The following is a 26,918-nucleotide window of genomic DNA, read 5'->3' on the forward strand; positions in this document are numbered from 1 at the left end:
GAAAGGAGGTGAGCTTCAGGACAGAAACTTCCCAGTGGCCGAGTGGTTAAATGAAATCCTGACTATTTAACTTTGACCTTGACTGAAGAAAGTATTGCTAACAAGAGGAGCTCACGAATGTGTTCGACACGGTGTTATTTAAAAAGTGACCACTCAGCGTGCCTAGCCCATTAATCACTGGTGAATTTGGAGCGGTGGTGTGATGTTCTGCATTGGTTTTGCCACTGTTATATGGAAGTGTGTCATCAGTCAGTAGACGAGTGTGTACGAGTCTCTTTCAGTAACACAATGAATCTGACGTGGAAATACAAAGCACACCAACCAGAATCACTGCACACTACCAGCATCTCATCGTTCAACATTATTACTGTTATTACTGTTAACTTGTTTATAAGTACAGGTTTGCAGGTCTCTTTAACACACTGTATCGTCACACAATGCTGTGACTCGTTAGTCCCTTTTCTTAAAAAAGAAAAGATCACAAATGATGCAAGCAGTATTTTTTTCCACCTCTGTGTGTTGCTCTGATGTGTCGGATTTTTTATTGTTTACTAAAAAAAAAAAAAGATTCAATGACTTTTTCTCAGCTTTGTACTCAGTGATCTTGACTTCTTTTATGTGAAGAGATTGTGAAAACATATTTTCTTTGAGCACACTCTGCACATCTCCCTGCACATTTGTATTCACTGCACTCACGGCTGATAGACTTGTGGGAATTGTAAATGAAAGAATGAAAGGTTTGCTGTGTACTTTCTGTGTGTGTTCCCAACCTGCTTTAAACTCTTAGTGTGTGAAACTACACATAGATTTTGGACCCAACGAGAGGAAAACACAGCATAAAATGCAATAGATGCAATAACGGCACGAATGATTTTCTCTCCGGTGTTGATTGAAAGAAATCGTTTAACTTTAGTTGGAGGTTATGATTGAAAAAACTTTCTTTGGGATATAATATCAGCTCGATGTTAAAGAGGCGTGAGAAGTGAATCACGTCAGGTTTTTTTTGCATAGTTTAAGAAATGAGATCGATTGTATTGGATGTACTGGTGAGCACAGCGGTATTACCAGAACCATCCGAAATACACAAGTGGTTATCAAAAACTTACAAGAGCAGATTCTCTGTTGTGACGGAGTTTAAAGCCAGAAATGAAAAACCTCACCAATATCGTGGAAAACCTCTTTCTCCAAAACTAACAGAGAGGTATAGGCAGAGACTGATCTAAAGTTTGACGAATAAGGAAGGTCAAGATTTCTTTTCTTAATGAGAAGGCATACAATTGCATGTTTAAAGTAGGCTGGCACCCTCTATGAGACTAAACAAGTATTTAGAGTCGTTAAAATGAATGGACCATTTACAGACGAGGGGGGATGATAACATGTTGTTGGGGTGGTAAGTGAAACGGGCTCACAGTTATGAAAAACAGCCGTTAAGAGTGGGTGACTCATTATTGTTCATTGTAGCATTAGTTCTGAGAAGTGAGATCTTATCAAGAGGAATAATTAGAAAGCTGTCACAGTGCAGGAGAGATACTTGGAAAGACAAAGGTAATGGGGTTAAGAATCAGTTGTCCGGAAGAAGTCTTGTTTTGATTTGATGCTGTATCTAGTAATGTAGTGTAAGAAAAATTGTGTATGTTTCTGTTCCGTGTCCTGTTTGTATATGTGTCTTTTTGGCTGCTGTTACAACCAAATTTCCCCTTGTGGGACAATTAAAGGATTATTCTATTCTATTCTATTCTATTCTATGCTATATTAATAAAACCGAATTGAACTGAAGACGATTCTACTGGCACGAGTAGAAATCAGGTCTTGAGGTCTCGGTAGTCTCCTGATATTTGTTTGGAAAATGTCTTAAAATTTCATAAAACACTTGCAGTTTGTTCTTTTTCCACTTCCTTTCTGCTCTCCTGTTGTCTGAGTGCCCAAGTAGACTCAACTACCATTTTCCTTCTTTCTAAATTTTTCCATTCAACGATAAATAGCGACGAAACATAAACCAGCGGAGACAAAAAGTTAAAAAAAAAATGTAACAAATTATAGGCTTACTAAAGTCTGCAAGTGTTTTTTAAAGAAACTGTTACGGTTGTATTGTCTTTAAAACCCAGTGATGTTGTGGGTTCAGCAGACCCACAAACAATGGGGTAGGTACCAAAAACTCGAACGCTTACAAGCAGGATTTTTTGTGCTGTCGACTTCTTTGTTCTGTAATACATAAATTAACTAAAATGAATGAAACATTGTATTATGTTTACACTGCAAAACAGTAAGTCAGAAATAAAACAGGACGTATAAATTACTGATTGTTTGTATGTCTTACTCACTAAACAAGGGTTTTAAAAATTATGTTTAAATTAGCAGCCAATAGTTGTTAATGGTTGGATTCTGATATGTGATGAATAAGTTCCTAGTTCCTGCTTTTTATGGGCAGATAAATAAAGGATAAATATATCAAATATGAATGTATCCGGAGACACAAGGATTTTGAGATAAAAAAAAAAGACGGGTGCTTTGCACTACTGCATACAGTAACAATGAATAAACATGAGGATTCACTTTGCATTGTCTTCTGTGTGACTTTAAGAACGTCTCAACGTGCAGCTTCCAGCTTTTTCATCTGCATGGATTTGCTGCTTCTCTTCTTCCGATGCAAAACTAAATGGAAAATCTAGAAAAAGAGCAACTTGGGATTTGGGGTGATTGTGACAGACACACAATAGCAGCTATTGTATTTGTAAAAAATGATTTCATATGTATTCACCCAGGTCAGAAAACCAGACTAGTGACAATAGTCTCTTTCTACTTGCTTTCCTCTCAAAAGAAAAGGCTGCAGATAATTACTTCTAAAGCAACAGATGCAAGAATTTGAGTTTCTGGGTGTTTTTTGTAATAGTGTGCGTTCAATTTTGGGTTATTAGAGCAAAGGTGTGAGAGGTGGAAGTGAAGGAGTCGGCGCTGGATGAGTGGTGCTGCAACCCGATCGCTGTTTTCTGTTTATATAGTAACACTGTCGATGTAAAAGTGGCCCTGAGAGAACCAGTGGAAAAACAGCTCCCATTGAAACGGAGAAGCTGCATATGGCGCCAGGAGAGAGGTAGTGACTGACAGTGTCTGAAGGTGGTGAGAGCAGGTGAGGAGGGACGTGACTCAGAGACACATGACGGAGGGAGACAGGGCGAGAGACGCTCGGCTGAAGGCGGCGAGAGAGGGAGGGGGAGTGGGGGTTTTACCTGGCGTGGAGAAAGAGGGAGAGGAGCCAAAAACTGTCGGCAGCTGTCATCACCCTGAACTGAGCTCAGCCTCAGAGCTTCGGCTTGGGAAAACGAAAAAAAAAATCCCTCTCTCTTCTTAACCTGCAACTCACCCCCAAGTATGTCACAACATCAATCAGCACTCCGCTCCGCTGCTGGACTCAAAAGGCACGACACGCCTCGTGTGGATCAGCTTAATCAGCTGCTGTAACGCAACTACTACACAGAAATTCACATGCAACAAAAACGATAAATATAACCTGTCATATGACATATTTCACACTGTAGCTCAAGCCTATTCACGGGCCAAATGCGGCCCAGAAGCAACCTGCGAGTGGCCCTGCCTGTGGTCCTGGCAGAAACACAGAGAAAACGCAAAAAATGAATTCATTAATTAATTTTTAAAAAAATTAAAAATTCCTACAGCGTAGTGTAGACTGTGAATGCAACACTCCTAGTAGCCTAGCAATATTTAACCCACAATACACCGTGATGTAAACATATTAAAAAATCATCGTAATATATGATGCGACAACAGCATGTCTTTCTCACTCCAAAAGCGCAAAATTGACAATGAAAACTGTCGGTTTAACCCTGCCCGGACTGACAAATACTTATTCATTTTACCGAGTTTAATAATCTTACAACCGGAGTTGTACTACCATGGTGAGGGTCCTGTACAGCCCAAGAGAGAGCTGCAGCATCTTCCCTTTGTGTTTGCTTCTTGGCAAAGAAGAAAAGGCCTTTCACAGATTCTGAAGCAATGAAATACTGCATGCTGGCCGTGGTGGATGCGGTGAAAAGTGAGTGTGACATCTGCTATTAAAAACGTACCCCTGTAGGACAGTTCAAATATTCGTAGAATTGAAGTTCTGGCGTCAGACGAGTTTGAAATGCTGTTAGATGACCTGAAGAAAACTGATGTAATGTCCATAGCAGGAGATCACAGACAGAACTGATAATGCACAGTTGTGCGTATATGTCCGTTTTTTGGATGGGAAATTGCTCGGTTTGCTACCGTTAGAGGGACACACAGCTGGCGAAATGATGTTTGAGAAGATTTAAGCTCTTTTTGAGGAAAATGGTCTGGATATGAAGCGTGTCTGTATACTTGTGACCGATGGGGCTCCATCCATGGCAGGAAAAGTGAGTGGTCAGCGAAATATTTATTTTAATTTGAAAGGGAATTATCAAAATGTTTTTTGTTATTATTATTTCAAATGTGCAAAAAATAGTTTAGTTATAGCTCCCTTTTTTTTTAAATGGACCTTTTGGTGTGCATTTGTGAGAGGTCACCACCAGATTTACAGGAGAAAAGGGATAAAAAAAAATACTTGTTTTTCAGTACAGTTGTGTGGGTTTGAAATTGATCATGATCTGCTGCTTGCTGGCTTCAAAAAAAATATCTGGCCCAGATAAATTCCTCGGTTTGAAAATCTGGCCCAACTAACTTCGTAGTTGAATAGGCATGCTGTAGCTTATCGTCATGAACCGGAGAGCCATTAAACTAAACTTCATCTACTCACAGCCAGGCTACAACACAATTCGACTCCTGTCTTCTGCAGACGGCGTCACACTACAATATTCCTCCTTCACATGTCTTTTCCATCTTCCTCCTTTCCTGTTTCCTCAGTGTTTGTTGTCAGATCAGCACATCTCTGTTTAGACAACAGCAGCCGCTCTTCTTTATCAGCTCTGATGCCTGAGAGTCAGAGCTCAGGAATCAACATATCACTCCTGAGAAGTTTACTAGAGCTACACTGTCAAACTATCTTCTGACCAGCATGGCTTTAAAAACACAGGGGAAAAAGGAAAAGAAAGGCTTAATCGGGTTTTAGCTGTTTGTGAACAGATTTGACAGCAGGAAGTGATAAAATCCTTCAGATGTCAGTTAAACTGCAACAATAGCAACTGCTTTGTTTGTGGAATTTCTTTTTCACCACTCATAATTAGCTTTTTACTTATTTGTGTGTATGTGTGTGTATGTGTGTGTGTGTGTGTGGGGGGGGGGGTTCCTGCTTTTCCTCTGTGCACTCAATTTTTTGGAAAACATAAAAAAATGCGCCAACTGGCTGAATTTTAAGGGGATCAATTTTCTTGTAACAGATTATTGTAGACTGTTCTATTTTGCAGTTTGCCCTGCTGTACCACAATAATTTCCTTTGTGGGGTCAATAAAGTATTTATGCATGTATTTATTTTATTTCTGCCCTAACCATTCTGTATTAACAGCTACATGTAAATGAAAACAAAGTAACCACATGCTGAAGCAGCTTAAATAAAAACAATCGCACATAAAGAGTAAAAGTGACACTGCAGCCGTTCCTTGTGTGTGGTACATGCCCTGTAGGACCTGCAGCCTGGCTCAGCCGGCCTCCATCACACGTCTCATTGAACCCGACTTTGTCCTGAGGGCTCCGGCGAGCCTCGCATCTTTCTTGAAATGGGAGGTAAAGCAAAGCATGTGTAAACTTTAATAATTCCTATACTGTTGTTTGTGAGCCAAATCGGAATTCAGCGAAACAGTGACTCAGTTTACAGGAGATTCAAATTCGTAACCTAACCAAACCAATTTTTTTCTCCTCTAGCCGTTGAAATTTTTAATTTCGATAACAAATGTAGCTTTTACATAACTTCTCGCCAAACAAAATGTTCAGCAGCGTGCTGTGGAATGTGCATGTACACGCGAATGTGTGTGCGTGTGTGGGCTGCTGCACAAGTCCAGGGGTCAGTTGGACAGTGAGCGATGGTTTTCCGTGTGACTTGGAGTGCAACAACACTCGCAAACATGGCGAGAGGAGGGAGCGAGGGAGGAAACGCTGCCATAAATGTCCTTTATTATTAAATAGTTGCAACGCAGTCCATAAAAAACTCACAAAACTGATGACTTTTTTTTTTTATCTGTATTAATACATACTAAACTGTATTAAGAGCAGCAACAGAGGTGGTGGTGGGGAGATTTGGGGGAGGGGGGTTCAACCGCAAATATGCTGAGCAAGTAATTACCACGACAGCAGGGAGGAGACGGGGGAGATCTCAGTGACAATCCCTTTCATCAGCTGTTCTAAGTTCAATACCATTGCCCCCCTCCTCCTCTTCCCGAGGCCCTCACTAATAACCCTCTTCCCCCCTGTGTCCTCTCCTGCCTTCCTGCCCTGGCAGGAGGAGGAGTCCTTCCTGTCACTGGCAGTGCCTTTTTAAAGGAAGGGCTGTGAAAACCAGGCTACTGTCCAGGAGATGGCTCCATAAAAACTGCACCAAACACTAAAAAGGAGGCACACAAGCAAACACAGAGGCAACGGTGCACAAAGGCACACACACACATTTGCACAAACTCGCTTACAAAAACAGAAACCAAACCCTCCATCCTCGCGAACCCTTGCACTGTTGTAAAGCGTGCCAGAGCCTCAGTACAAACATGGCCCCGAAAGAAGATAATCTGCACTTCTCACACTTCACGCCAACAAAGTAATAACGCAAGGGAAGGTTTCAGAACAAAACCTGGAAAACAGCAGTCTTGTAATCATTTGTTGTTCTTGTGTTCACGGTCAAGGAGTTTGTCTTTGTCGCCACGGCGTGTGAGTGTGTGTGTGTGTGTGTGTGGGGGGGGGGGGGGGTGCATTTACGGGGCAGGTTGTTAAATTCAAGTTTGTCCCTTTTGTCCCTCCCTTCCTTTTTTTTTTTTTTTAAATAACACCCAATAAACCAAGCTTTATATTTTCCCACCTCCCCTGCTTTTGGATCTCACTCCACAGTCGGCTTCCACCGTTGGGCACCTTAAATGCAAAACTGAGACCAGCACAGTTTCTCAAACACATTCTCTTTTGCTAATCTTAGCACGCACATGCATGTGTGGTAGTTAAAACTGCATGACCCTATGGCAATGTGGTAAGATTTTGTATTCTTATAATATAAAATATAAGATCTGAGTCTTATCTTAATCTGATTTGCTAAGTTTTAATGTCCTGAAAACGTTCTGCTGCTATACAAAGACCTAATGATGCGGTGATACCGTTCAACCTGATTTACTTCTGAATGTTACACCCACCAGTAAAACAAGTGATTTGCACTAGGTAGTGTGAATGTAAATGATGTAAAAGAATGTAAATGAAATGAAATACTGTAGTACATTAATAATTCTGAATCATTTAGGCACGGAGATAATGGGGTGAAAGCTGGAACGCCACGACTGGAGACAAGTTTGAGCATGACTCCGCTGGACCTCACAAGAAGCTGGCCTCGAGCTGGAACAATCAGTAATCAGAAGAACTGGATTCAAAGCTTTCATTAAACTACAGCAAAAATAATAAGCCTTCCCCACATGAATCACGCCTAACATTTGCCACGTCTGGAGGTTTCAAAATCAAAAGCAATGACACTAAATTTGCATGCAAACTGTTGCCTAATTACTCAAAGTAATCAGACTGGAGATATAATCTTATTAGGGCACTTACACAAGTCAAAGCAATGAAATAATCTGTCAGGATACATTGATTTTATTTCACCAGAGAAAGCGATGGGAGAGGCAACTCTGTTAAAGGAAGGAAAGTTGGCATATTGTTTTACTAGCTGGGAAAGTAATCTGAACCTAACCCACTAGTAGCCACTCCATTCTACACAAAAATGTGTGGTCATATTAAAAAAAAATCTGAAACACAATAATATCGCCTAAAGCAGGAATGTCACACTCATTTTACATCATGGGTCACATACAAGCCCGATCTTAAGTGGGGATGAGTAACACTTTCTGTCATTAAACCAAATATTTAATATCTGAAATTCTATCTTAAAATGTCTTTTAAACCAAGAGAAAGCAGTGCACTTTCAACTGCACATCTCAGTTTTTTTCTGCAATTTAGCAAATGCAAAAGCACACTGCCCATACTGTCGCATATTTATCAAACAAGAAGTTTTGGTTGATTCATTTTTTTATAACTAAGATTTTTATAGTAAACAGTGAAAATCAGGAACTTTTCTGTCATTAAACTCTTTATATGATAATTTGACTACTTTGGTGTAACATAAATGGCTCTTTAGCTTTAGCTGTAAAAAAAAATACTAAAAACAGCTACAATTTAAAATAAAGTTTAAAGTCCCTTATTTATACCGTCCTTCATATTTTCCAAAGCTGTCCAGCCGCCTGGATTAGAGTTTTTTGCCAGACCGACTGTGGCCCCTGGGCCATATGTTTGACACCCCCGACTTAAAGTAAGAACTGACAAATATTAGATAACAATCAGCTATATATAAACACAACACATGTAGCTGATGTAGTCAGGTTATTATTAAACTGCAGCACACGTTCATCACAATTAAAAGAATCCGTTTTCTTCCAGCGGATATACATATACACACATATACTGAACTTGTGTTTACACATCAGCTGCTCTGTTTCCTGCTAAAAGCAACAGTGGAGACAGAACGCGGAGCTCCAGAGAAAAAGACTACTTCACACACACTACCAAACTGTATGAGAAACAAGTGACACTGCTGTGAGTACAGCCAACATAAATATCTAAGTCCTTCTACTCCAATAAAGACAACACACAATAAAAACTTTTTTATCTCGTGATTTAAGCACAATTCTTGTCTGTCTATAACAGCATCTTCCAGCTGTATCATAGTTAGCTTTGCTTCTTCAGTGTGATGATACGATGGCCCGTTGTTAAAGCAGCTTTGAAGAGCCTGATCTCAAAGAGGAGAAGATGCCGAGCAAAAACGGGGATTACTACTGAATGAAGAGAAGACCGTTTCCCCTCAAGGCTCTAAACACCAGGACACAAAGGGCAGCGGTGGGTTTAATCCCAACATCTAACTTCATCCTGCCACTCCTCTCTCACCCCGCTTCGCTTTTAAGTCCCCATGCCCCTTACACACCACCTAATCTCTTAATTGGGCCTTTTATAATTGTAATTGAATCATTAAAAGCTCTTGGTTACACAACACGAGGCCCGTAAGCTGATCCGTGTATGGGCAAAAGAATAAACACACTTTACTGCTGGGAAGAACACGCAACTACTGGAAGAAAAAGGAGATCTTCAAAAGAGGAGGAAAAAAAAAAGCAAATGTCACACCGCACAAGAGGCAGTGACAGAGAGAGCAGACAGACTCAGGCATGTCCCCGCTCCATTTAATGCCTCCTGACGTTGAAACAAAGGAAGGCAAAGAGGTGCTGAACTGCCTCGCAAAAAAACGCAGGAAAAGATGACCCCCCCTTACACACACACACACACACACACACACACACACACACACACACACACCAGAGAGAAGACAGAGGCCAAAATGCCCTGAGGAATTTAGCGCCATAATGTCCAACAGAACATGTTCACCCAAAGAAATGCTGAAAAAGAAAAAGTATTCACTTGTTCTCTTTCTAATCAGCTCTAAAGATATGCCATGCACCAGTTTATAGAAAAGTAGGAAAAAAATATCAAAATCATGTCAGACTCACAATAGATCCTGAGATGTTGAAATGAGCCATGGCTTTGGAAAATAGTAAAATAAAACCCAAACTCAGGTTCCTGAACCTATTTTTGCAACTGAGATGATACAAAATGTAAAATCTTGCAGAAAAAAACAAGAAATGCAAAAAACAGCAAAACCTACAATTTATTCAATAATAAGCAAGTGAGCATAAATATGACACTTTATGAGATACATGCAATCACTTTCTCTGTGAGTCAAAACATTAATCAGTCAAAGAAACTGTCAATCATTTTCTCTCGATTAATGAATCAATCAGTTAGTGATGCTGAAGTGAGCACTCTTCTAGTTCTTTCACACTGTTTTTACCAGACGATTTGGCTGATGCTAGTTGGAGCAGCCTGTATAACTTAAAAAAAAGAAAGAAAAAGAAACTAAAAATACATTGTATGCAGTTAAATAACAATGATTAATGAACATTTGCGGACATTTGTCTTTCAGTGTGGCATCTGGCAAAGCTCCGCGGCGAGTTGAAACAGGCCCTGCTGTGGTGTTTGTCATCCTGACTGCTCATCCATCATCATTAGCGAGCACTGCGGGCTCGACAGGGTTTGATGCGCTGGTATCTAAATAATTACTGAAGATAAATAGGCTCAAGGTGCTCGGTGGGGACATCTCAAATCGCGTCAGAAAAGTTTCAGCTCGGCGACGCGCCCGACTGCACCTCAAGTCGAGCTCCTATAAACGTTTGTTTTTTTCCAAGTCACCCAGCCAAGTGTAATCTGAGAGTCTGAAAATGGGCTCCGCGACAGTTACAAAAGGTGGCCTCGTTATTTTATGAGATAAAGCAAATTTTTTCCGCATTTGTATAACTGTGTAACTGTGTGGTGAGTGCATTGTACCTCAATGTGTGATGCAATTTTTGGTCAAACGTCAAAAGAATGTGTAGCCTGTGGAGTTGAGAAACAGTGACTGATAGCATGTCAAGCCATCCAACATCTATCTTTTAATAACTGTGCTTCTCATTTCTGCAGAACGCTGCTAAAATTCACATTTTTCTTTAACTGCTCCTGCATCAGTGCTCGCTCAGATCAAATCTTTTTAAAAGTGAAAAAGCTCCCCTCTCTGATAAAATATGTCTCCCTACTTATCTTTATTTATCTTCTGTAAATGATCCGTTTCTAACTAACTGAGGCTCTGTGTTTGGGTTTGTTCGCCTGATTGCAACCATGTGATTTCGAGGCCCATTTGCCTTCGATCTGTCAGTGCAGCGTTCGGCTCAGACGTTGGCGCTTGTTGTTTTCTGGACACATCGGCGGGTTAAGTCCCTGCATTGTTTGAAAGAGCTGTCAATCATGTGAAGTCATTCATAAGGAAAACAAACACCCTGATGTATAAATACACTCCCCAACTCACTCGCTCACACTCACAAAGCACGCTAAGCACATAAACAAACACACTGCAGGGTGAGAATGGGTACACATAATCGAAAGGAATCTGACTCTTCCTGTGGAGAGAGCTCCGTGATAACAAAACCAGGGCTCTGATAAGAACACACACACACACACACACACACACACACACACACACACACACACACACACACAGCTGCTCTTTTTTACAGTCTGACGGACAGGACAGAGTACTCACACTGAACACTGCTTGTCCCAGCCCAGGCAAAAGGGTCCAGCCCGGAGAAGTAAGGGGTGGCCTTGCTGAGCATGCAGGAGCCTTGCCTGGACACATCGAAGAGGGGCCGAGGGGCCAGCCCCAGAGCCTCCATGCAGTCGAACATGTTTCTTTGCTATTGAGGAAATCTCAAAGTAACTTAATGCCCTGAGTGGTCCAGGTGTTCCCTGTCTGTCTGTCTATCTGTCTATCTGCCTGTCTTTGACCCTGCCACTGCCCCCCCCCTCCTCTGCCTGGCTGTCCTGTCTTTCCAAAGTCCTCTACATGGACAAACTCCCCTCTTTCTGTTTTAGTTTTTTCCCCCTCTTCACCTTATCACCGTTCTACAAGTCGAGCTGCTTCTACCCCCTCTGCTCCCAGATCACTTGCTCGCCTCCCCTGCTGTAACTGATCTCAGTTCCCCTCTTGCTGGCTCTCTGGGCCTCTCACACTCCGCTGCAGTCACGACCAACTATCTGAGCGGCTCTCCCAGTACTGAGAAAAAAGGGGGGTGTGGTTAAGGAAGAAGAAAGAGGAGGGACAAAACAACACGAGGAGGCGTGTACCTGCTTTCCCCAACTGGCCACACAACAGTCCCTCTCTCCTGGGCTCTTTTCTTCTTCAACTTTTCAAACTCACCTCTTTATAATTCATATGCAACGAATGAAAACAAACACTCCTCTCCTCCCCCTTCCCCCTCCTCCCCCCCCCCTGCTCCTTTCTCCGCATTAACTTTGTTTTTGTTTCACCACAGCAGGGAAGAAATAGCCTCTCTCGCAAACATCTCGGTCAACTTTAGCAAAAACTTTAAAAAACAAAAATCTTCTCCTACTTGGCAGAGTGTGAAGCACAGTGTTGTTGTTTGCTTGTTTTCACGGCGCTCTCAAACCCCACAGCAACACAGGGACGTGGCCCCAGACACACACTTAATGCCTGTAATATCCCTAAAATTAAAAACCTATTACAAAAGGTTGCTTTGGGAATATTTACTGTGATTTTTTTTTAAAGAATGCAGCAGAAAAGAAACCTACTAAATCAAATGCCAATATTTTTTTTAAGTTACACGGACATAACTGTGTAATTACATATGGAGGAACAAAAATAGAATCCAAGACATGAGTGAGTCATTATTAAAAGGAATTTCATATGTGCAGATGGTCTGCTGTGTACCGACGACCGGCAGTTGCAACTAATCACAATTAATTAAACAAAAATAAACATCGTGTCACTTTTGCCAACAGCTGGTGCCAAATCATGTCATTCTTTCCAGAAAGCCTGTATAAGAACTCACGATCAGCCGATCATGTGTAATTTATGGATTTATGAAATACTGCCTCACAGACAACAAAGAGCGACTTTTCACCCGAAAGTTTATGAATAATCCATCCGTGGTCGGCAACCTGATGGGCTCTTTTTTTTTTGGTTCAAATGGTTCAATACATAAATAATTCACTTTTTTTCTCCCCAACTTTCTCATGCTGCACAAAGTTTTGACCGCCTTTTTAAGGTTTCTCTTTCGCCACTAATTCATTGCACGTGCAGCCGCAATTAAAATCTTCTGCGTTGATTCAAATGGATTCAGTCATCCTCCCTCCCCGAGCGTGCTGGATGCTTGAAGTGCGGCGAAGTGCGGCTCAGCTGCAGGCGAACCGCGCTGGCCCAAAGTCTAGATAGTTTGTATACGAGACACACTCACCCTCCTCCCTCCTCTCGCTCTCCTCCTCCCTTTCCTTCCCTCGTTCAAGAGGGATGAACTCTGGAAGAAACCCCCACTGGGGCTCTAACACCCCCCACACACACTTCATACACACACACGCATGTGCACATGCAGGGGTACACGCCTGCACACTGACTTTCCAACAGCCTGTGGCTTTGAACACTTCATATTCCTCTCGCGTATTACAATTCTCTTCTTTCTTTGTTTTCCCCCTGCTTTTTTGTTTATTTTGCTCTCAACATCCTGAACCCATTCTTCCTCATTTTTTTAACTTTATATAATATTTTGAAAACACCATACACAATCTCTGCCGGTTTTAGCAGATTAACTTTTATATTCATCTCGCCCCTTATCCCTCTAGCCATCCCCTCGGTCTTGGCCAAGCTGTGCACACAAGCGCACACCCGCTCACTACGATGCACTGTGGGGAGCGTAGCTGCACAAGCCCGCTGAACTCTCTCCACACCTTGAGACAATTACCCTCCCTGCCTTGCAGCACCCTGCCCCCTGTTGCTGCTTTGAGGAGAGAAGCACACAAATGAACGAGGGGGGGATGCGAAAGAGGGAGGGAAAAAGAAGACGAAGAAGTTGTATCATTTTCCTTCTATTTTACCAAAACACGGGCTCACGCCTGCTCTTTAGGCTCGGCAAATTGCCCCTCTTTGCCTTTGAAGCTTAAAACACAGGACTCCCCGCTCAGCTCTGTCCCTGCTCTTTTTCTCTCACTCACACACAACTTGTAGGAGGACCGAGTCGCATTACAGCTATTCACAATCAGGTTCTTCGGCTATTCATCCTGTCGTCATGTCTGACACAAACACACAGCGCCGAACAATGGCCCCTCTCTCCCTCTCTCTCTCTGTCTATTTCTCCACAGGCACCTCCTCCTGCTTGAACCACAGTTATTTGCACAAAGTCTCACTGCGGTCATCTGTAAGCGCACCAATACAGTCACAAATGTGAGGCAAGGAGCACAAGACTGCTGTTTGTGATATTCATGGGTGTTGGAATGTGCAGCCTACAGAGTGGCAGTGGAAATGTGTGTGTGTGTGTGTGTGTTCTGACACACAGACAATTATGTGTGTATGTGCTTAAACAGAGTGCTTGTGATGACAGACACAAAAGAAAAACACACAAGCCTCACTCTGAGCCATTAGGTTCATATTACTAATATCACACACGCGCGCACGTGTGCACACACACACACACACATTCAAAACATTACAAAGAACAAGATGTTACTAGTAGAGAAATTACGAAGGTACATTGTGTTCACCACTTCCCTGCGAGACTTTCATAACCAATTTTGTGTCCAGAAAACAAAAGGAGGCGTCAATCGATATTCAACGTGAAATCCAGATACCGTGCAATGTATTTACAGAACTTCTAGGAAACCCGGAGCAGGAGGAGCAGGAAAGGCTCAGACAAAATCAGTCGCATGTGTGTTTTGCCAAATTTGTCCAGCTATTAGGGGAAGAAGAGAGAACTCAGAGCATGATTAAACACACAGCAGGGGTCTTTTGATGTGGATATCCGCTAATTTCAACTCCAGGGATGTTCCGAGTTTCATCTCATTAGGAAACAAAGTCCAGTTTTCCACTCACACTGATTAGGGCATGGATTGAATTAATTTGCAAATCCCGCTCAAACTTCCACAGAAATTTTTTTATAAACTTTTGATTCACTTACTACACTACCGGGAGATAAGTAATTTATTGTAGCCTCACTTGAGGGTTATTCTTCCTATTGAAACCCTTCTTGGCAGGCAGCCACAGTAAACTCTGTTTATATACGGGATACCTGCAGAGTTAAAGCAATTAGTTTTCAATTTATTCACTTGGTGGAGAAACGTGTCAACGCCTTTCCCAAATTATAATGATGATAACTGAATTCCTTCTGCGATACCAAGCACACGCTTGCTTTGTATACCAAACACAGACGAGGAATAACCATGATAACGCTGGACAAATATAATCAGTGGCCACTTTATTAGTTACACGTTGTTAGTACTGGGGTAGGTCCCCCCCTTTTTAAGACTTGCCTTAATTCTTCATGACACAGATTCAACAAGGTGCTGGAAACATTCCTCAGAGATTTTGGTCCGTGTAATAACATTTATTGGCTGCGGATCTATGATGTGAATCTCCCATTTCCCATTGTATTCTGTTGGATTGAGATCCGGCGACTGTGGAGGCTATTCGAGTACAGTGAACTCATATGTCATATTCAAGAAACCAGTTTGAGATGATCGGAGCTTTGTGACGTGGCAGTTATCCTGTTGGAAGCAGCCACCAGAAGATGGGAACTCTGTGGTTATAAAGGGACAAACGTGGTCAGCAAGAATACTCGTGTAGGCTGTGGAAGTGCGAACTGATCCAAAAGTATGACAAGAAAATACATGTTTTTCCGATCTTCTGCTGTCCAGTTTTGGTGAACCTCAGTTTTCTGTTTTTTGCTGACCCTTGTGTGGTCTTCTGCTTCTGTAGCCATTCTGCTTCAAGGTTTGACATAGTGTGCATTCAGACATGGTCTTCTGTATACCTTGGTTGTAACTAACACTTACTTAAGTTACTGTTGCCTCCCTATCAGCTCAAAGCAGTTACCATTCTCCTGTGACCGCTGACATCAACAAGGCCCTTTAACAAACTGCTACTCACTGGATATTTTTTCTTTTTTAGACCATTCTCTGTAAACCCCAGAGATGCTCATGTGGGAAGATTCCAGTACCTCGGCAGTTTCTGAAACACTCAGACCAGCCAGTCTGGCACTAACAACCACGGCACGGCTAAATGAATTGCGTTGCCGTCATGTGTTTGGCTGATTAGATATTTGCATTAATGAGCAACTAAAAACACGTATCTAACAAAATGACCATTAAGTGTAAGTATTTGACTTCTACTCATCTTAATATTTGTGGTCAGCACACTGAACATAGAATATAAGGCATAGATAACATGAAGCACAAACAAACCTGAAATTTCCCACGAGTGAAACTCTGTGAAGCACAAAAGTTTACAGAATGGATTTGTATTTTTTGTGTCCTTCTAAAACTGACTTACATGATGAAACTCACGCACTTTACAGTGTTTGTTCGTCTGCATTTTATCTTTTGTGGAAACGTTAAATTTACATTTCAACACTGTTTTGCCCGTGGCCCCAAGACACCGATTTGTTTGTAATACAATACAGAGAGGAGACGATACCAGAGTGAGAGCTTCACAAAGACTTGGAGCGAACTCAAGCACAACTCTTTTTGCTGCCTTTAAAATAAATGTTGCGTACCAAGAATTTCCTCGACATGGCCAACAGCATTTCTGACTTTTGAGAGAATAGAGAGCCAAACTTGAGGCCATTAGCTTATCAGCTGAGTTCTTCTATTTCTCGTGCTTTTATAAAAATATAAAGTCTGCTCCACAAAAACCCAAATGATGTGCATATGGTTAGGAAAAGGGGAGTAGGTGGTGACTGAACAGGTGATCTCTTTATTTTCCTCACCTCCTTTGAATTATACTACTTCCTAAGTTTTGCCTCAAATTGAATCATGACTGCGCTGATGATGCTCCGCTCTGTAAATACATGTTTTATATCTCGGGGTTGAATGTGTTAAAGACACAAACACCAGTAATTCCTGAATCTTTGGTGCTGACCCACAACCTACAGTACAGTTTTAGGTCTCTGCCATCTATTAATAAGAGAAAACAGTAGAGACAAAAGCAGATTTTCTGACTAAAATGATTCTGTGTTACTTTGTTGCGCCATTACTAAACACTTTGATTCAATACTTTTGGACACTGTGTGTCAAAACAAATCAAAGTTACAGTTATAGCAAATATAGGCTTAAAGAGCACAAGCTCTGCTTTAATTTGAGGGGTTGGACAACAATATCACTATACCAGTTGCAGATTAATTACAGCCATTTTTTAAAAATTCTGTATTTTCAAGTACTGACATGTACAGTACTGCGAAAAAGTCACGTGTCATTCATTTCTTCACATTTTGCTTCCACGGAGCCAGACTTTATTGTCATTTTTAAGTGATCTTGAGGAATAGCTCTCCAGGCTTTCTCAAGGTGTTTTAAAGTTTTTTCGTGGACATTTGCTGCTAATTCTTTCTCCAGATCTTGTAACTGAACATTTCAGAGGAATTTTTATTGTCTGCTTGTTAAGATACTTAACACTGGCCAATGATGTATTCAAGCATTGAAAAGACACATAACTTAAACGTACAAAGCAGAAACTTAGAAGCAATTTTAATCTGTATCTTAAGGCACTTTGATACTAGCAGCCTGTCACAAAAACACATCATTTATTCACATTTCCTTAGTTGAAACCGTGAAAATGCCAGCAATAACATAAACCTTGGGAAATTTGGCATATTGCAATGTGGTGTCTCCTTAAAAATGGATAAACCTACCTAAAGAAAATGAACAGAATCTGAAACTCATGTCCTTAAGAAATAGAAAAAAATCCAGCAAAGACATTACACGGGATCTGAGAGATGCACGTGACCTTTCAGCTGATCCATCTTCTGTTCACTGAAGCCTCATCAGAGATGGTCTCAGTGGAAGGACGGCTTTCAAGAAGACATTTCATTAAGGAAATGTCCTTCAAAAAGCCTGGAGAACTATTCCTGAAGGTTTCTTAAAGAAACCACATGAAAGCTGGACTAAGAGCATTCATGTTGAAGAATAAAGGTGGTCATACCAAATATTGACTTTGAACCCTGTCAGAACTGTGCAAACTGTTTTTCCTTATATATCCTTATATCCCTTTCACATTTTCCAAGCAAAATATAAAGAGATGAGGGATAAGTCAAGATTTTTGCAACACAACACAACACTGTATTTGAACAATGTAATATTATATATCATAATATTAATCTTCACTTTGCACACAGAGGCTGAAGTAGTAAATTATACAGAAGTTAAAATGACCACAGATATGTGCACGTAACTCTAATCTAAGGAATGACATATAGAGTCCTGATAATGCCACATAACTGTAATCCTAGATTTTATTCAGGATCTTTCTCACACCTTTTCTTCTCTGTCTTTTCTACACTAGCAAACAAATTTGAAATACCAATATATCAAAAACGATTTGACTGATTTACATACAGTGTGCATACCTGGCAGTCTGTCTGAGCTTCATGCGACGCTAATCATCTATCTGGAATATTTCATGCTGTCCCTTAAATCTTTCTGTCTCTGTCTGTGTATCTGTTACAGTCCCAGAGGCGACATCTCAAAGATGTAATCACAGCCTGAGTGCCATTAGCCTGAAGATCTCCCTCTTGTAGAGAGAGGCTCCAGAAAATGACTAAAGATCAGCAGATAACTCAGTGAACACATCATCTGTGCACACACTGACACAAACTCACACTGATTGACAAGTGTGCTCAGCAGGGTTTTATAAACCTGATGTCAGCCTGACAGGGCATTTGAGACTGTAACTATAAATGCTTTCCAGTGTTGAAACAGAGGGATAGAGCAGCGTGCTCTGCAGACAATTAGAGATCAAACTAAGGTAAGACATTTTTTTTTGTGTATTGTAAAGGTTAGTTTTCTAATCAACAAAAACACAGATTTAGTATTTGTGGCTTGTTAATGTGTGACTAATAACAAAAGTGGATATAACAAAAGTCCTTTTCAACAAAAAGTATGTTGCAGAAGAAGCAGATTAAGTGCTTTGCATCCTTTAAGTCAACGGTTAGCATCTGTCTTTGTTCAAACCTTACATTTCAGCGTTTCGAGCGACTTTCTGTGTCATCGAGTCACAGTGAAGTGCAATAGCACCCCCTGTGACTCAAAAAGTGAACTTTTTCTCGATCTAGCACCGCTTACTCTGGGATCAAGTAAGAAACTCTTTTCCCTTTTTCCAGCCTGCCCTCATCTGCCTGGTTTACCACATGGAAGTTTTTTTTTTTTTAAAAACAAAACAAGAAAAAACTCTCTTCTCTTCGCTTCAGCAGTGCATGATCTAAAGCCTTATTATAACCTCAAATTTGCCCTAAAGACTTTTTTACAAAACTGTGGAGTCTCTAATGTCTTACACTGAAAAGCAGTGGTCAGGAGACAGACATTGGACACACTGTCTTGTCATGTGTAGGGGTGTGAGATTCTGATTTCTTGCCTCCTGACTGAACTTTACACTAGTTTAAACCGTTGTTATTATGTGACACTGTGGCATTTTTAAGACAGTTAAATATGATGTGGTGCTTTAAGGATAAGTGAAGTAACCGGTTACATCACGGTTCTCATACAAACAATTTTAAAAAATGCTTAAAGAAACATAATGGACACATGAACTGCTTCAAACTGCCAATAATACACATCTTCAGAGCAACATATAACAATTATAGTAAACTTTAATACTTACACAATGCAGCCATCTCTTTGGGGAGGTCTGCGCCAAAACGGCCAAAAAGGTGACTACTGGCCAGCAGGTCAAAGGGGGAGTGGCTCCGCATGGAGTTAAAGGTGAAGGGGTACATGGCACGAGGGTAACCCGTCATGTGATGCACTTGGTGCTCTCTGTTGGCCGCCATCGTGACAAGTACAGTGGTGGTTTAGATGACGTTTCTCAGAATTTCTTGCCGTTTCTTCTTCCTCGTCAGGAGCCTCTGCTGAGCTTGAAACAGACTAGTGCCATTCAGCCCCTCAAAGCTGCGGGCCCGTCTGCACTCACAGAGAGGTAAGAGGGATGAAAGCAAGCAACCAAAACCTGGCCGGGTCCAGACTCTGTAGAGAAGGAGAGAAGAGAAGAAAGAATGGCTAAATATGCCTATTAACTTTAAACTCACCTAACGTTTTAACAATCCCATCAATTCATTCAAAAATCTTTAACTTTGAGCACAAACCTGAGATACCTAAAAAAGCAAACTCCAACCACGAAGCCAAATTAGAGAAAGACGTAGAAAAGGAAACAGAAGTGTCGAAGAAGCAGTTGCGAGAGCTGAAGCAGAGGGGAGTACAAAACTTTCATCCTTCTTTTTGTCTGTCTTCCAAGTAGTGCAATAATTTTAGGCAATGCCATATGATTTAAATCAGCAGAACTGTACTATAAAGGGTCTCTCTGTTTCCCCTGCCAGCCTGACTCCTGCCAGCCTGCCCGAGAGCGGCCAGCTACAACATGGGTAAAGTTAACCCTTTACAGGAACACACACACACATGCACACACAAAATTACTCATTCACATTTTAACGGAAAAAAGCAAAAGAAAGTCACTTTTCCTCCACTGCCTTAAAGGTGCTCAATGAGTGCAACTTTTCTCACCTTTAACCGTCTCTCAGGATTAACACTGTGGCCCATCCAAAAAGTTAAATTAGGGCAGCCCTCATATCATCTTACTCTATGACTCCCATCCCCTTCGTGATTTCATGAGTGGGTGGAGCTTAAGTCTTTGTGGTTGGGCTGTGGTAAATACAGCTCGGCCAAAGAATGTCTTGTTGTTTTGGGCCTGCTTCAGCATGGGAATCCAACACCCAGGGTGGGTGAGAGGCACAGTGAGAGAATTATGAATTTACAAATGTCCTACACTGAACTACAACTGTATGACTAACGCTCTGATTCAGCAGATACGCACACTTAGTTCTAAGTAACAACAAAAAACAAAGAGGATGTATCAGCGCTTCGTCTTCAAAAGCAAGTCATGTCTTGATCGATCTATCTGTCTGTATGTCTACAGAGAGAAAGGTGTGAACAAAAGGTTGGTCAGCTAGTGCGCTGTCATCACTAACGATGTTACTTCATGTTAAATTTGGATCAGTTTGAAAGAACGAAAATTGCAGAGTTGCGCGGTGTAAGTGGTCAAGGGGACTTCTCGGGAGCAAGCTAAAAATAGCAGCTGCCATGGAAGCTGTGCGGCACACATCTTTTGGATGTATGCTTTAATCGTTCACAGTACAAAATCCAAGGAACTCTTAAAGGTGTGGAAAGTCATATATGATCAAACTGGTCAAACCAAGTAACTGAGCTAGAAGGCTTCTCTGCCAGAGGTGGCCAGAAAACTAACGGCCTTCAGACGGCCTCTGCAGAGAAGCTGCTGGAAGGACAACCTTTTCAATTGTGCTCCATCAATCATGTCTTTATGGCAGAGAGAAGCCAGCTTGGTATTTGCTAAACAGCATCTATGAGAAAAAAAGAAAAGAAAGCGTGATGAGTGAACACTGACCTCTCTAAACACTATCTGTGTGGTCCTCACCTGGCTCATAGGTGTCAAACATATGGCCAGTGGACCAAAACTAGGTCTAATGATGCCCATTTGAAAGTTTGCAATGTGTTTTTTTATTTTATATATATATATATATATATATATATATATATATATATATATATACTAAGAAGAATGCAACACCTATAGGCCCAGGAGCCATGATGACACAATTCTTTGGTGTTATAATAGAAGTATTTTTTAGTAATGACAGTAGTTGGACAGAAGATGGGAAAGGGGAGCGATTCTTTCCTGCTCAGGTCATCTACAGATCAAAGTGGACTGTACGTGGTCCACCGGTGACCCCTGCCTTTTAGAGGGAAGCATGGTGGTTGTAGCATCATGCTATGAGAGGGTTATTTTCAGCAGCAGGGACATACAGAAAGACACTTGAAGAAAACCCTTTTCCAAGGTGAGATTAGGAAACAGCTCACCTTTCAGTTCAATTTCGACCCAAAGTACACAACCTCAACAACCCTGGAGTCACTTAGAGGTTGGCTGATAGTGTTTGAGTGTCCTTTAGCAGCAGCCCGGCCAAAGCACTCACTGATGCTTCCCAACCAATCTGATGGTGCCTCAGAGGATCTGGCAGGAGGAACGGAACAAACTGCCCAAATTTAGGTGCGCATAGTTTGCAGAAACCAAAAACACTCAAAAGTTGCATCCGCTGCCAAAGGGGCCTCTACAAAGTATTGAATAAAGAGGTACTAAATACTTTTGTAAAAGAAACGTGAAAGGTATTAAAAATATGGTTTAACTTTGTTATTACTGATTATAGATTCACGTGAAGTGGCGGTCTGAATGATTTATCTGACAACTTTAAAAAGGGAAACACAGCGTAGTGCTACTGATTTTAATTCGTGTTACCACTAAAGTGCTTCTCACTGTCACTGACAGTAATAGGGTGGACCAACTATTCAACTAATCTACAGTGTGCGATTACTAGAGGAAAAAGTCTTTTACGTCCACTTTCTCCCACAAACGCACACATACAGTAGACGTTACACGTACACACAAAGCCACAAAGTCAGCGCAGTGAGTGTTGTTTTAAAAGTCATATTTCCCGTATTGACATATTTTCTGTAACTGCTTGGCTCTGCTGTGGTCAGGGAGAGTCCCTGCAACTGTTTTTCACAAAGCCGTTTCGTGTTTGACGATTAAAGAATGTCAAACACAGGTCGGACAAAGTGTGCAGGATTACACGCGCGGTGTGGAATGGCCACGTTTTGTAAAACTTATGCATACGCATGTCTCTCTGAAAGCAGGACACGGCGAGACAGTCAAGAACGGACACGCAGGCTGCCGCGGCGAGTGCGCACAGATGTTCTTTGACTTTAATCATGTTCATGGGCAAGTAATCAGTGGAAAACACACAATGTTCACACATGCCGAAGCGCCATTGAAAGCGGCAATTGACCTTGAAGAATGAAGTAGTAAATATAGGACAGAGAATCCTATCGCAGATGCAGCAACTTCGAGTTGACTCTTTAACCAATCGATTTCAAAGGGTGAAATCAGTACTATGAAAGCCTGAAAGCCAGATGTATAAAAGGATTGGGATGAAGAAGAAAAAATCAAGTGTCGAAAGCCGAGGAAAAAGATGGAAAAAAGAGGGAAACAAAGGAAAAGAGGGAAAGAGAGAGGGGGGGGGGGGGGGGGCATATGAGGGAGTTTCAAGCATCTGGCAGGCCATGTGTAAAAAGTGAGCAGAGTCCTGTTAATTAGAGCCATACTGCAAATGGCATTAATAACAGAATGAGCAGACTGTGGTACGGCAGTATGGGGGGGGGAGAGGAGTGGGCAGAGCGGTTGCAGAAAACATACATAAAAATAAAGAAACTACTTTATTTCCACTAATAAACTATGAAATAATGAGTGCCCAAGCCAAGGACTGGTTTCTTTCTCTCTAATGAGCGACACCCCCGCCCCCTCATTCTGCCTCCGGGGGGAATACACCTTCAGTAGACCAACAAAAGTGGCGCTGTGTCTCCAGGCCTCCTGGCCTAAACGCTGCTTTTATGAGACCTGGCTGGGTCAGGTCAAATTGGGTCATCTGGTCCTGGTCGTGCTGACACACACACACACACACACACACACACACACACACACACACACACACACACACACACACACACATAAAACTGATGCTCTTTTTTTTCTCCCAGATTTTTGAGGATGAAAAAACAGACTTGCTGCAAAGAAAAAAAGGATGGGGGTTTCCAGCAGTGTTATTAGCTTGTTTTCTCTTAACTTCCATCAAACCACACGTACTGGAGCCACATCATTGTCTTTGATGCAGTGTCGCAACACTTTTGTTCAGCTGTAAACAGACGAAAGTCAAAAAACCACTTTCTGAATAGCATGTTTTAAGCTCTTATTAGGAGCATTATCTGGATTCAGTTATCCTGGGTGTAAGTGTTACTGAACTTTATGGGTTTTTCCAACCCAATTCGGCTTGAGGTTATAGTTATGAAACCACACACACACACAAACGCATGCACACACACACACAGACTAGCATTTCAGGAGTTGGCCTCACCAAATCTAACATGTAAGCATCATGCTATTAATGTCTCCCTTTCCCAGGATTAACTAACCAGATGCAACACTTACGCAAGCCATGCGTAGGCATGGTACTACAAATGGTTGGAGGACTTTGCCAACAAAACTTCCAATCATCTGTGAAAGGGGACCCTGTCAATACTTGTGCTCTTTTCAGTTGGCAGCATTTGAAATTTTTTATATTAAACAAGAGTTTACAAACCACCCCCAGGTTGTTTTATGGAGATCTGTGTTCCTGCAAAAACGCCTGAACAAAAGGGCAAGTGCAATATTTTCTTTGGTTTGGAAGCCACAAAACCCCATATAACAGCCACCATTTAATTAAAAGGAAAGTGGGTTCAAACTGCACCCACACTGTGTTTTAAACTACTTTTTCTATTATCCTACGCTTCTAACCAGCCTAGCCTCTGTTTTAAAGTCTCCTGAAGAAAAAGAAGAAACAAAATCAAAGTAAACAAAGCTTAATAGCAGCACTAGTGATTGGCTGTATTCAAATCTAAAAACTGAATAACTGCAGTTTTGTGGCTCAGGAGGTAGAGCAGGTCATCCACTAATTGGAAGATTGGTGGTTCAGGTCCTGGATCCTTGAGCAAGATACTGAACCTCGAGTTGCTCATTCACACTCGTGCATGTTAGACAGAAAGCATGTATGAATGTGTGTGTGTGAATGGGTCAATGATACATGTTGCATAAAGTGCTTTGAGTCCTCAAGGTGAGCAGAAAGGTGCTATATAAGAACACAGAGATACAGCAGAAAGCTGTCCACACACTGACTAAACAGTCCCATTTGTCCACAAAAAAAAACCAAGAGTCATTATTTTAAGAGTTCATTTAGGCAGATAAGTTGTTTTGACAGGTGACAAATGGCCAATATACAGAATCATGCTGACAAAGGGGCATGTTTTTACAATTATCCACCTTAGCATGGAAATAAGCTCGGCTTCCACCATTGCTTTAAAAGAAAATGATTTCTTTGCCAAATTACCAAATGATTTCTTTTTCTCTGTGGCAAGGCGTTTTGTAAAACTGTAAAAACACATTATGCAGGGTGGAGTCGGGCTAACACTGCAGTAGCAGCCTCAGGAAATAGCCTTGGTCTGGTGACAGATCATCAGTCTTTGGCGTATTGACAATTTGGTCACAACTTCAATAAAAGCTCTGTTGGCGCGGAGATAATGTGCCTTAACATTTTCAGTCAGACAGATAAATTAAGACTTTAGTGTCTGAGAAAAGAGTGGTAGCAGAAAATGTTTCTAGCCTAACTCCTCTCTGAATCCTCGCTCAACATTTACTACATCCTCTCCTCTGGCCACAATAGGGACTGGAGGTCTGGTCCCAGCAGAAAGCCACAGTGCCACAGAAATGAAAAAGCACTCACACTAAGAAAGAAAACTAGCATCACTCAGAATCCAAAACTTCTGCTGTGTGCTATTGTGAAACAATACATCAGCATCACACCAGAAAAATAAGCTCCACACAAACCTATGTGCGAAAGCTCGGTGTATCATGCACACGTGTAACATTTATAACATGATTTTTAAATAGGCCAATTACATAAAAGAAAAGAAACTGAAAAAACATCGTTGCCCACATTTATGCTTGTGTGTGCGTTAGTTCCTGTGGTCCTGTTCATATGTGGCGACGGAAAAAAATAAAATGCTGGGACTTTTTTCCCTCCAGGTTCCCGGCTCTTTTTTGTGGCGAGCGTAATTGTCCCTCAGGTTTTTCCACTTCGTACATTCCCTCACATCCATTTCAGTAGTTTCAGCTATCTCCCTCCAGGAATCTGCTGACATTTGTGAGCCCTTATATTTAGACTGTGATTATTATTTTTTATACTGAGATGATGATTTTTATTCTCTCTGATGATGAATGATGTTGTATCTCTATGATGAATTAAAAAATGGAATTCCCAAAAACCTCATATATCAATATGATAGATCAGGCGTTAAAGAGCTAAGGTCGGATCATCAGCCACTCTGAATCCAAGCACAGCTTAGAGTTTGATCCTTCGATTCTTAAATCTCAAAGCCTTACTGCTCTTAGAATATCACCGCATTTAGGGTGAGCTGGGTTTCTCCTTGTAAGGATGATCTGGAATACGGTTAGGCAGTTTTTTGTGTGCCAGTGATGCAGTGTGGAAAGATTGACCACAGAGAGGTTGTTTCCAGTCTCTGTGTACTGTTTTGTTGAACGTTGCTCTTCATGCTTTTAACTACATGAGGTAAACACTGCATTTGTATCTGTGGCAAAACCATCACAGAGCTCTTGTGCCGGGGGGGGGGATTTGATATTGTCTGAGGTTTGAAAAATTCAGGGAACTTTGCATACATGGAAGTTTACTGAATTAAGGAATATATGACCAGTTTTACAAGGTAAATCTTAAGATTTTGTACTAACAGGCTTGGTCATGTAAACGCGTGTTGCTGTCTGGGTGGAGCACAGAGGTGACACAGAGCTCATGCTTGGAGGAGATCCAGCTACTACAAACTGGAGCCGCACACAATGAATGCTCTGCTCCACATCACCGATGCCCCTATCAGTGTTGCCAACTCCTCAGTAAGGAAAATCGCTATCGGTTGTCCTAAAAGTCGCTAGAAGTTGCTAAATGACGTCATCGCCTCATTTGCATAATTGGTCATGCTAATGTACCTGTAACCTATGTTGTTGGAGAGAGAAATAACCTCGTGGAAGAGACAAAGTGAGTAAAAAACGTCCTAAATGCATTTAGAGTTTATTTAGAACTACAAATTAAATTTCTTTTAGCAATTATTGTTTTTTTTAATGTCACAATTCCAACCCTGCTCCTTTACCTGGGCTTGGACCGGCAAAAGTGACCCGAAATAGGCACTCTGGTGGAGTTACATTGTGTGTGTGTGTTTATAAGTAGTTTTAAACCTTGTGATCCACAAAACAGCATAAGAGTAAAAAGAGTAAAAGAAGAACTGACTGCGTTACAGCACCCGCTGCTTGTTGAGAGTAAAAGCGATACGCGCTTTCACGTCTTTTTTTAGCGACTTTTTTTTAGGAAAAAAGTCGCTAAGGGGTCTGAAAACTCGCTAAATATAACGACAAAGTCGCTAAGTTG

The 26,918-nt window shown here is 41.4% G+C and overlaps 1 protein-coding gene across 5 annotated transcripts in view; it reads right to left on the reverse strand.

Annotated features, from left to right (window-relative positions):
• Positions 1-26,918, reverse strand: part of LOC101468354 (retinoic acid receptor gamma-A) — a 53,967-nt gene that overhangs the window by 6,820 nt on the left and 20,229 nt on the right. For 3 of the 5 annotated variants that reach the window (XM_076883969.1, XM_004544955.5, XM_076883970.1), the window contains one exon: positions 19,436-19,797. In XM_076883969.1, coding sequence (XP_076740084.1) covers positions 19,436-19,604 — 169 coding nt within the window. In that variant the 5' untranslated portion in view covers positions 19,605-19,797. Of the gene's footprint in view, positions 1-11,323; positions 11,835-19,435; positions 19,798-21,113; positions 21,186-26,918 lie in introns of those variants that run through there. The other 2 variants (XM_012917564.5, XM_004544958.4) reach the window with 2 other exon arrangements.

This window comes from Maylandia zebra, linkage group LG5, assembly GCF_041146795.1.
Source record: "Maylandia zebra isolate NMK-2024a linkage group LG5, Mzebra_GT3a, whole genome shotgun sequence".
Lineage (NCBI taxonomy): Eukaryota > Metazoa > Chordata > Actinopteri > Cichliformes > Cichlidae > Maylandia > Maylandia zebra.